General features: G+C 44.4%; 2 protein-coding genes across 3 annotated transcripts in view; both read left to right on the top strand.

Moving 5' to 3' along the window:
* Uimc1 (ubiquitin interaction motif containing 1) overlaps window positions 1–2,657 on the top strand; it is a 66,819-nt gene extending 64,162 nt beyond the window's left edge. For both annotated transcript variants that reach the window (XM_021215475.2, XM_021215474.2), the window contains 3 exons: window positions 418–481; window positions 1,486–1,528; window positions 2,225–2,657. In XM_021215475.2, coding sequence (XP_021071134.1) covers window positions 418–481; window positions 1,486–1,528; window positions 2,225–2,423 — 306 coding nt within the window. In that variant the 3' untranslated portion in view covers window positions 2,424–2,657. The remainder of the gene's footprint in view (window positions 1–417; window positions 482–1,485; window positions 1,529–2,224) is intronic.
* Window positions 2,658–8,978: 6,321 nt separating this feature from the next.
* The window catches only part of Hk3 (hexokinase 3), a 14,801-nt gene continuing 12,157 nt past the window's right edge, over window positions 8,979–11,622 (top strand). The window contains exons 1-2 of the mRNA XM_021216062.2: window positions 8,979–9,021; window positions 10,620–10,739. Coding sequence (XP_021071721.1) covers window positions 10,644–10,739 — 96 coding nt within the window. The 5' untranslated portion in view covers window positions 8,979–9,021; window positions 10,620–10,643. The remainder of the gene's footprint in view (window positions 9,022–10,619; window positions 10,740–11,622) is intronic.

Raw genomic sequence — 11,622 nt, 5'->3', positions numbered from 1 at the left:
TTTCTTTCTTTCTTTCTTTCTTTCTTTCTTTCTTTCTTTCTTTCTTTCTTTCTTTCTTTCTTTCTTTCTTTCTTTCTTTTTCCTTTCTTATAGGGTCTCCCTGTGTAGCCTTAACTGGCTTAGAACTTCCTATGTAGGCCAGGCTGTCCTTGAACTCCCTCCTTCTGTATGCTGAATACTGTGGTTAAAGGTATGCACCACTTCACTTGGAAAGTTGTGTTCCTTATATGGTGCTTTATTCTCTTCATTACAGTTTGCTGTTTTTCTCATCTACCCTCATTTATTATAAAGCAAAAGACTAAGCTAGTCCCAGCTGTGCCACCACATTCTTCTGGGAAATTTTTGATCTGGGCTAAGTCAGTTGTGTTTTTAATCTTTCCATGAAGTAATCTTTCTGTCTGTTTTTCTCTATCACAGGACAAAGACCATAGTCAAGGCCGACTCCTCAGTCTCTTGGAGCAGTCTGAGCATAGGACCACAGGTGAAGACTCCAGAACCATTTTTCAGGGTTCTGTTGAGGCTGTCCAGTGAAGATGGCAACTGTTGACCTTCAGCTGATTGCTGGGGATAGACAAGGGAATTTTTGGAGCCAATCAGCCAGTCTTTAAGATTTAATCTAGGTTGTCTCTTTTCAAGGACGGATGGAGAGACAGCCTGTCTTACTCTTCATATGTTTAATGTAATGCTTTATAAAGTCTAGAGTCAGGACTGCCTGTTAATCTGGGGAGAGTGGTTCCAAAATTGCAAAAAAGTTAACACATGCCAGAAAGCAGATCTTCTAAAGGAACAGTCATGGGAATTGGACATGCAGACATTACTGCCTCTTCTGAATGTTTGTAAATCATTGTGTGTTAGCTTTAGCTCAGTATCCCAATTTACACTCCTAAGTAATTGTAGGAAGTAATTCTATAATTAGAATTCTAAAATCCCTCTTTGTGTGCCTCTAGTATTTAGAGAATATTAGAGTAGATTCACGAAGAGCGTTAGGAGTTGTAACTGTAGTGATTGAAAGGATTGTCTCTAGTTAACACCTAAACACATCCCCTGGCTTTTGATGGATGTTAGATGCTATTGCTCCTATTGTTCCTATTAGTTGTATTGTTAAAATTTACCAAATGCAAATGGAGCAGTAACTTTTTGCTTATTGTCTAGTTATTATATTTTATTACCACCAAACAAATCTGTTTTGCCTTGTGATGACTTGTAAAAAGATTTACATCCTACTTCTTCTAGATCAACAGGTTATACATCTCTCAGGTGACAGATTTCCTCTGGCAGCCCTATTGTCTGAGTCTAGATCTGACGTTGATTTAGTCAGAAATGATTCATTCCTAAGTGTTCACCTGCAGCTGAGCTGTTGGATGCTAATGCTCATATTCCATTGGCTGAGAAGTGGAGATCTGAGCTACTTGAATAGACCTGATGAAAAGCACCAGACGGGAGAAGCTATGACTGCTAATGTTAGTACTTTTATTCTCTCTCCAGGTGTAGAGAAAAAACCCAAGTCTTCAGAAGTAAGAACCTTCAGGTAAGTTGAGGTATATATTGAAAGTACAGCTGTCACAGCTCTGCCAAGTGTGAGCCTGCTGATGGACTCTTTGTGTAGAATATAGTCAGACTACTACAATAGAAATCACTATGGAAGTAATGTAATTCTTTAATTTAATGCTCCTGCTGTATCTGGACTAAGAATTGGTTGGATAGCTGTAGTGATGTTTTAAGTAGAGCTATATGTTACTTCTTTCTCTTTTCTCTTCTGTCCAAACCCAAATTCTAGCAGATGTTGGCAGTTTGGGAATTTGGATCTGACTCCACAGTCTCCCCACGTTTCCATGTTCCATGAGTTTACTCAGCATCTTCATCTGTAAAAGCAGAGTGGTAGTATTTATGGCCAGAGCATTACAGAAATTATTTGTACTAATATAATTTTAAGCCCCCACTATAGTATATAATAGCACATACTTGATGCTTAGTAGGTTATATTGAATTTAATCCTAGTACAAATGAGGCAGATTGATCTCTGAATTCATGACATAGTGAGAATTTGTTTTTTAAATAAAGGCTGGGAGCTGGAGAGATAGTTCAGTGGTTAAAAGCACTGGCTATTCTTCTAGAGGAACCAGGCAAAATTCCCAGCATCTGTAGAACACACAAACTATATGTATCACTTGAATTCACTATATATTATCTATCTACTTACTTATTTATTTACCTTTCTGTCCAGGACGCCCTCACCAGAGGTGGAAGAGGCTAGCTGCAGCAGAGAGATGCCGAGTTCCCTCTCACAGCTCAACTTAAATGAGTCTCCCATCAAGTCTTTTGTTCCTGTTTCCGAAGCTACAAATTGCTTAGTGGACTTTAAAGACCAGTTTGCTTTCCGGTCACGAACCAAATCAGGCAGAGGAAGGAGGAGAAAATCTTGAATTCCTTGAGACTGGAGGGTGACCAGAACACGTATTGTTGGGTTGGTCGTGTTCATTAATTAGTGGTCTTTAGTTTGTTGTGAGAGTTCTGACCCTGTTGTTATCACCGCCAGCACCCATTCGCCATCCTGGTTTTATATTTTATAAGATCTGTTCAGACAACTGTGAATATTATTCTGTTTGAATTTGCTTATAGTTAAAATTTAAATATATTTATCTTTGTATGAAATCTTATTTCAATAGATGGAAGTGTTTCTTTTCATTTCTGTTTTAAGCTTTGGGGTAGGGATATTTCAGTTGAAGAGGCAGTTTTCACTCATCAGCTATGTGTTCCTGAATGAATTTCATTGCTAATCTTTGACACACTACTCAAATTCGTTTAAATTACACTGCACAATTCTGAACACTGACTGAACCTGACATCACTTTGGCTGTGCCAAATGTATTTAATCCCACTACTAACTGTTATCCCTTTCATTCAGTGACCTGCTCACCCAGTTAAGACCTCTCAGCTAAGACCTGTGACTGTGTAGAAGTGTGACTTGCCGTTCTTCCCTTGGAATTTTTAAGTGAACTGTTGTATTAGTGTCTATGCATTTTTTTCTTCAAAATAGATTTACCAGTGGGAGTACCAGGCACAGTGGTCTTTTTAAACCACAATTGTTTGCTAGCTGCCAGAGCCCGCCTGGCAGCAGCGGTTTCTGTATTGATGGCAGTGCTAGAGCAGCACACAGTCTCTGCAGTCTGCTCCAGTGCAGGATAGGGATGTGGGTCATCCTTGATGCTCAGGTGACGCCAGAGTGAGAGACTCAAATCACAGAAGTAAGATACCCAAGGGGGACAGTCAAACAAGGCTGCAGAAGAGCCAGCTTTGGTCCCAGCTGATTGACAGCTCAATGAAACAGACTGTAGGAGGTAGCTGCTGACCAGTGCAGGATTTTAGACCAGGATAAAGTAACATGTTACTCAGATGCCTAAGTTCTGATTTGTCATCTCTAAAGCTGTCTTTTATTTTTAAAATGAAAATGAGATGTGTACCACACTGGGAAACTCAGATAGCTGGATTAGAAGACCCTGTACAGACATTGAGGCACTTAGCACACAAACACTTTTGAGTTATAGTCAGTCTGGAAAATCTGTTTCCACCACAGGTGATAATATCTTGTTCCTGGATGACGTTGACACTGACCAGTATCACACATATAATATCTCTTAATTTTTGATCAATCACTATAGTCCAGCCAATATATATATAAAATCATTTGATCCTCAGAAACTCGTTATAACCAACTTTCAGATGAAGAAACAGATCAAGAGGAACAAGTAAAAGCCCCCTGTGTCTGTGGCAGTGAGTCCACAGTTATGTACTCTTCATTTCTAAGGAAAATGCTGTACTTCTGACATTAGTGCTTTTTCGTTTTTTTTCTTCTAAGGGAAAGTGTACCAGATATATCCAATCAGTGTAATTCACTCATATCTCTCATTAGGTGCTCGCTTAGGAGGGAGATCTCTATAAATGGTATAATTCGTATTTCTGTATAGGAGGTCAAGGGAACGAACTGCTTCTAAAGGGAGATTAGCTTAAAATTGAGCAGGCTGTAGAGAATGTGGGCAATTGGCTAAAGGTGTGGATTAGCTAAGCCAGGAATTCCTAGCCTACATGGAACTCAAGCTGCCTTCAGTGGAGGCTGCTCGTTTATCTAGTTATCTTAGTTAGGGTTTCCATTGCTGTGCACAGACACCATGGCTGAGGCAACATTTAATTGAGGCTGGCTTATAGTCTCTGAGGTTCAGTCCATTATCATCATGGCAGAAAGCATGGCAGTGTTCAGGCAAGCATGGTGCTGGAGAAGCTGAGAGTTCTACATCTTTATCCAAAGGTAGCCAAGAGCAGACTGTCTTCCAGGTGGCTAGGAGGAGGGTCTCAAAGCCCATCCCCATAGTGACATGCTTCTTCCAACAAAGCCACACCTACTCCAACAAGAACACACCTAATAGTGCCACTCCCTGGGCCAAGCATATTGAAACCACCATAGCAATCTTAGTCTCTCTCCTTGCTGTAGTCTGATAGGAGGTGCATTAGACAAAGAGTGAAGAGTTACATGAAGATCATGTCAGACCAACCTAGATCTACACCCTACTTCTGATATAGGGTAAACTCAGGGACCTAGTTTACTTGTCTGTAAAATGAGAAAAAAAGTACTTAGTGTTTTAAGTACAAAATGTTTATAAAGACTCAACCATTTGCTGCAAATGTGTAGTGGCAGCAATGAGTTAGTGGCGTTACTGTACTGTTATATGTCATAAGTATTGCAGTGTGGGGTGGAAAGGCCAGAGAGATGGCCTCCAGCAAGAAGAGACTTATCTCTAAGTGGTGAGCACACTGAGAGCCTGGGTCTTGCACACAGCTCTCCTGGGGCCTCTGGGTAGTCCTGAAAGATTGCTAGCTCATGGAGAATGTTAAAGCTCCATGAGCTTAAACTATTGCTACAACCTGGGAAGGAGAGACGTTTGTCTGACATCATCACAGTTGTGTTCCTTCCTTTTGTCCTTAAAAGAGCCTTCTGTCAGAAGTCATGCCTGACCCCCTTCCCCTGGGCTCTTACCTTCTACAGACTCTCTACTCAAAGGGCTTTACTGCAGATACTTGTGCCTGTGTGAGAAGGTGGCCCTTGCCTTATGTTGGCACAAGCCAGAAGGGCCAAGAACCAGCGCTCCGCTGCAGCCCTTGGCCAATGAAAATAGAAGTTGGAGTGTAGAGGTAACTCATTTTCTTCATGTCTCAGATAGAACAACTGAGGTACGTTCTACCATATTCTCAGGGATTCCCTTGTATGGTTGGATCACCATCGTGCCCATAACAGTGTAAATATGTGTACTGTCTTGGCTGTCTCCTGCTAACTCACATCCAAATCCCCTCATGACTAGGAAGGAGTGAGACCCATACTCTTGGGTTCATGTAAGTGCAGGGTGTGCACTGGACGAGTCTGAGAGGACTCTAAGTCAGCATTCCGTCTCACTTTCATCACCCTAGCCCCAGCCCTATTTGGAACCTTCTGAAATAAAATGAATGATTAGGTCAACTTCTGGGGAACCCAACCTGGAAGTAGTCATCTCGAGTCTACTTAAAAAGATAAAAGTCTGAGTATATTGGCACACACCTTTAATCCCAGCACTGGGGAGGCAGAGGCAGGTGGGTCTAGTAAGTTCAAGGCCAGTCTGTTCTCCATGGTGAGTTAGTTCTAGGACAGCCAGGACTATGTAGAAAGGCCCAGTCTCAAACAAGACAAAGATAAACATTGGGTCACCCAGAATAGACCCAAGGACCCTGGCAGAGCTTGTCATAAGCATGACTTAAGCTGGACCTTTCACTTCCTGTTCCAGTTTCATATTTTAATAAGACAGCTGAGAAACTATAACCCTTGGCTGGGCGGTACATGTGGGGGTGATGGCCATTGTGCCCTCCCCAACATCATATTTTACTGCCTGTATGGCTAGTTGGTATCCAATAAACTTGCAGTAAGGCTGATGTTTACAGGTTTAAAGCAAATCCTACAGAGAAATTCCATGTTTTATACATGGGACATTCAGACTCTGGACCAGCAAGATGACTCAGCACGTGAAGTACATGCTGTACAAGCCTAATGACCTAGGTTCAATCCACAAAGTCCTTGGACGTCCACATGTTCACTGTGGCATGTATTCCCTCCCCCCCCACATACACACATCATGTACACAGTAATAAAAAAACAACAAAACCCACCCAAACTTTAGACTCAGAAAAATGGAAAGCTTCCATAAATCAGTTGGGAAAATGGGTTGAGTTTGAACTTAGGTCTGATACCATGTTGATGACTCTGGGAATTTGAGTTTGGGTTGGGCTACTTGCCTGTGAGGCCTTAGGTTGAGTTTAGCCAATGGGAGTTGGAGAGAGGAGAAGGGAGGTTGTGAATTGATGGGAAGTTGGTGGTTGCCATTGGGAAGGTGGGGCATCGTCGACATTCTGGAAGAGTTCTGAGAGCCTGTGCACCTGAAACAGGCCGTTTTCTTGCTGTTTCAAAACCCCGCCAGGAGCTCTTGAGCTTGAGGGAGAGCACTTCCATTTAGTAAAAGTTAACTGAGACTTACTCCATATTAGAATCCAGAACCCGGTACCAAGTCTCATAAGGTGTGGAAGAAACCTGAGAGCCCACAGTTGGGTGGGTAAGGTAAACACAGATGGTTTTAATAAATACAGTAGACTGGCTCCCAGCTGGGGTCAAGGCTGGGCCTACTTGTTGTGGGGGGTCAGGGTTGGGATATGGGAGTCCCACTGTTGCTAACTGAACTGAGATGAAAGGGGAATGGACAAAAGGGATGGAGAGGCCAGGGGTATCAGTAGGTCATTGTAGACACATCAATAGGAACAGAGACTCAGCGGAAGCAGGGCAGTGCCTGTGAGAGCCGTGAGGCCTATACAAAGCATAAAGCATATGGAAGATGATCGGGGAGCTGGCTGTGGGCACTGCAGGCTGGGAGGCGCAGAGAAGGGAGGACCTGGCCTTCCAGCCCAGCGGTGAGATTCTGGTTCCACTGTTTGGCTCTCCCCCTCTTCTACAGTTCCTTCTGGGTGGTGCAGGCTGCACTAGGAAGTGTGGAGGGAGCCTTGTCAGGGTTTGACTCTCCCTTGTTGGTTAGTAGCCATCCTGTGTCCTCTTGACTTGCTGGCAAGTGCTGTGCCCCTGTTACAGACAGGACTGGACCAAAATGTTCCCAGGCATCAAACCCTGGCCTTGACTTAGAAGGTCCCTGGTACTGTGACTACAGCCAGGACAACCCACTTCCTGGTGAAATGAAGATGGGACTTTGAGAATCACGGACAAAGAGTCATGAAAATAACTTCCAGGAGCATACCCTCATGCTGCCTAGAGACTGCCGCTGTCGTGAATCATAGCTAGACTTTCGCTTTCAGTTCCATAATCTCCCTCAACTAAATGGAGTTCAGGCACTGGAGCCTCAGACTCAGAACGGTGCTGTGTTGTAGAGCACAGTCAGATTGCCTTCCCAAACATCATTCTTGACTTCCCTGTCTCTCAAAGCCTGTATGTCTGCTTGGTATCCAGGAAACTGCAGGTAGGGCTGTACTTGCCATGTTTATAGGTCAGATCACATCAAAGCGGCTACAGGAGCCACCTCTGCTCGCCTGTGTCCTGTGGAGGCCTTCACTAACTGGATAATAGCATGACTGCTAAGTGGCAGTCTTGTGCCCACCAATTTGCCTGAGCTCTAACAGGCACTTAGAAGCTGCTTTTGTTAGGCATTGTGTCTGACTACTGCTTGCTCTGCATGGACATGTTAATTACTCAGAGAGTGTGTGTCTCTCTGACCCATCTCTTCCTTCAATGCTGAAGGCACAAAGTTAAGTCACGTCCTAAACCTTCAGTCATTTTGTATTCCGTGACCATCAAAGTCTCTCAGGATAGCACTTTCCTCTCAGATGTCAAGTGTGGTACCCAGACTGACCTCCTTTGGATGACAGGAGCTTGCCAGACTACCTTGCAGGATAAGAGCTGAGAGTGAGGGGTGGAAGCACACCTTGATCAAGACTGCTAACTTGGATCTCTTGACTCCGCCCCAGTCCTTCACTGTGAGCAGAAAATTCTTCTAAGTACCCTGCAGAGAGTCCTGGAGGTCACTGGACCCCTTTATCTGTCCCTCTTCCAATTGCCCACTGCTTTTCATTATTATTCATTTCTTTAGTTGGTATATTGGGGTTAGCTGAACACACACACACACACACACACACACACACACACACACACACACTTAGTTCCCCAAGACTGTATTTCAGAAGTTAGGTGGTAAAGCAGTGTAGTGTCCAGTAGAGTAGCTCCACAGAAGCTTAAGAACCCCATCTCCCAGAAGTGAAGACCCCCCCCAGGCAAACACTTGCCCCATCTTGCCTTACAGACCCTTTAGACTTCCTGGCCTAGTTGTTACTTCTTTTTCCATGTAGGTCCTGAGAGCTATACCCAATTCTATGCACAACACACACATGCACACGCACACACACACACGCACATGACTCTTGACTACATACATGCTCTCTTCTTTGTGAAAGGACTTCACCGACTTGCCCTGCCCACTCCTGCAGAGTCACGATGGCCCTTCCTCTTAGGTTCCTACATTGCTTCTTACAGTTCTGCTTACTACATTTTGACACGTTGCCTATTTCAACCACAAATTTCTAGGCTGGTCTCTGCTTCTTTCCAAGGAACTTGGTTGGCACTTGAAAACTTTGTGTATCAAACAAACAGAGCTCTTAGCACTGCCGAGGGAATATTTTGGAGTCCTTAACCTAGTTGGGCCTTCAACTTGCTGTGGTCACCTCGCTTGCTTGTACTATGGTCCTGCCCACTCTGGGCTCCTTTTAGGGCAGATTTGTAGGGAAGTACCCTTCCCTGAATTAGCATATTTCTGTTAAGTGGCTTAAGAGGAAGGTGGAGCTTGGAGAACTGACCCTGAGTTTTCACTTTTGAGCTTAGTCCACGATCACTGTGGTCATATTTGGGAGAAGAGCTGAGCCCTGAGGAAGGTGATCGACTTCTGAATCTCCCCGGTAAGCACTTCCTCTAACCCCGCAGGCCTCATCCTATGGCTAATGGAGGGTAGCAAGACTGTGCTCTTAGTTCTCACTGGTGATGGTGGTACCCAGCCTCAGGAGGGGGCTCTAGAATACCATTCAAAAGCAGCACTTTGGAACCGTGTCTGATTCAGATGAGAAAAGCCAAGAAGCTCTTAGTTCAAACACGCGTAGACTTTGGACTGGTTTCTGGTGACGGAGGAGTGGAGACATGTCTCTCACTGGAAGAAGAGAGAGGTCCAAATGCATGAACCTAGAGTTTAAACCCTAGGGTTCCTTGCAGGAAGCCTCGTCATCTGGCATGTGTGGAGTAAATGTTGAGTGTGTGAGCAGGTAAGCATGTGAATGATTATGTTAGCTGGGCCTTGAACAAAGATAATTGCTTCAGTTACCTTATTTTATCCTTTAACAGACTACTTGAATGTATGTTCTCTTCCTACAGATTTGGAAACTAAGTGGTGAGATATATATATATATATAAAATTTAGGGGAGAGTTGTTGTCAGAAACAAATTTCTTGCTTTACCAAATCTACTGTCTCCTTTTGAGATAGGGTCTCACTATGTGGCCCAGGTTGTCCTCAGACTCCTGATACTCCTGCCTCAGCTGACCAAGTGCTAGGTTTAAAGGCATGAGCCCCAGGTCTAAATTTGCCCAACCCTGTCCTGGAATTGAAGGGCAGAGGTGACTCAGACATCACAGGGCTGGCCCTTCAGACTGGGGACCAACTTAAGTGAAAACTAAAAAGCAGAAAACGGGGAGTCAGAGTGTGTGGAATTTGGAGGATCAAGGAGTAGCAAGAAGAAGCTTGGGGTGAGGGCACATGACAGTCCTGCTCCATCTGTGGAAGGAGCCATGACAGCGTGAGCAGGGCTAGATTCAATCTGCAGAAGCAGAAATATCAGGAGACTCTTGGAATAGTCAGTAGTTGTGGGGACAAGAAAAAGAGGACAGGCATTAAAGTTCTTTCTCAGAGCCCCAGCTAGGTCCTAAGTGACCGCTCCCTTCTAAGCAAAACTCTTGATGCTTCTGGCCAAGTTGGGGGCAGATCTGTGGAAGGCTACCCTGCCCCGGTGTGATCTAACAGACTGCTAGGATTGGCATCTGGATTAGGTCAGTGCTTGACTTGGGAGCTCCCGACACACGAGTTTTAATGGTGAAATGGACTGAGTGTAGAGGAAGGCAGAGCGTTGTCCTTGGAGGGTTGGAAACCGGCCTAAGTATTTAAAAGCAGAGAAGAGTTACTTACTGATGATGAAGACCCAGGAAGGGTAGTCATGATAGACTGTCTGCAGGGGCCAAGGAAAGAAAGGATGCGGGATCACAGGAGTTCCAGGGGCTTAGGATTGGGCGGGAAGGGAAACATTGTTACACACACTTCTCGAAAACACCTGCCTCCTGGTGGATTGCTAAAGAATCTTTACTGGTCAGAAGTTTTTGATTCTGTTTACAACTCCATTCTTCACTCCTTCTGGAAGGAAAGAAGTTGTGAGTGTGAGTTTGTGAGTGTGAGTTTGCCTCTTGGAGCCTGTAAACTAACCAGTCTTGGATCCAGCTATCCTTTCTCTCCTATAGGTAGTCAATACCCACTGTGGAAACATGGCCACCCTTGGGACTTCTGGTCTGTATCCTGGAGACAGAGCCTCAGTCTGCCCACACGAGGGCATGCCAAGGCCCTCGGGTAGCTTAGAACTGGTAAGCAGAGCACTGGGTACCAATCCTGTGTTTGTTTAAGGCTCTCCAGGATAGGGTGAGTAGAGATGTGGGCTGCTGAGCTCACACCCACGTGGCCTCTTTCCAGTCTTCTAAGCTATTAATCTCCAATGTGACGTCACTTTTCTTTGAGACTCCAAACAACTGCAAGGTGTGGATTGGTTTGGGGGCAGGGCTTAGAGGTGTAAAGTGACTTGAGTTTCAGATGTAAGAGTTTGCACTGAGGACTGTCACCTATACATATGCCTCTCTTGTCAGCTTTCCACACAGATGCTGGACCAGCCCTACAAGGGCTGATATATCCAGAATGGCCCCTCCCCATTTTCTTCAAAAATAAAATAAACTTATACTTTCACTATCAATTACACTTTTACAGACTTATCCAACACAAAAAGGAAGGGTGGGGGAGAAAAAGGAAGAAACGATGATAGAACTGAAACTTTCAGAAATGAGCTTTATAACCCATTTCATGATTTATGTGTTCTGGCTGCATTCCATCCTTCCTTGTCATCTAATGCTACCATTTCATGGCCTGCCTTCTAAATGTTACTATTATATTCACACGTGCACAAGTACATCTACACACACACACACACACACACACACACACACACACACACACACGTATACACTATAGGCTGGAAGCTATGTTCTTGAGTCCCTTTCTCTCCTATTTCTCCGGTCTCTCTGGGGCAGTGTCCTCACATGGTCACTGCAGTCAGGCACTAGAGATAACTGCAGTGCTGAATTGCTCTCAGGTCTCAGGGGTCCTACCCAGCACAGGCTTAATAACTGAGTTTCCCTATAAGTCTCTCTCTCTCTCTCTCTCTCTCTCTCTCTCTCTCTCTCTCTCTCTCTCTCTCTC

The sequence above is a fragment of the Mus pahari genome, chromosome 16, assembly GCF_900095145.1.
Source record: "Mus pahari chromosome 16, PAHARI_EIJ_v1.1, whole genome shotgun sequence".
NCBI lineage: Eukaryota > Metazoa > Chordata > Mammalia > Rodentia > Muridae > Mus > Mus pahari.
The sequence above is the reverse complement of the archived record's forward strand: the minus strand, read 5'-3'. Positions and strand labels throughout refer to the sequence as shown.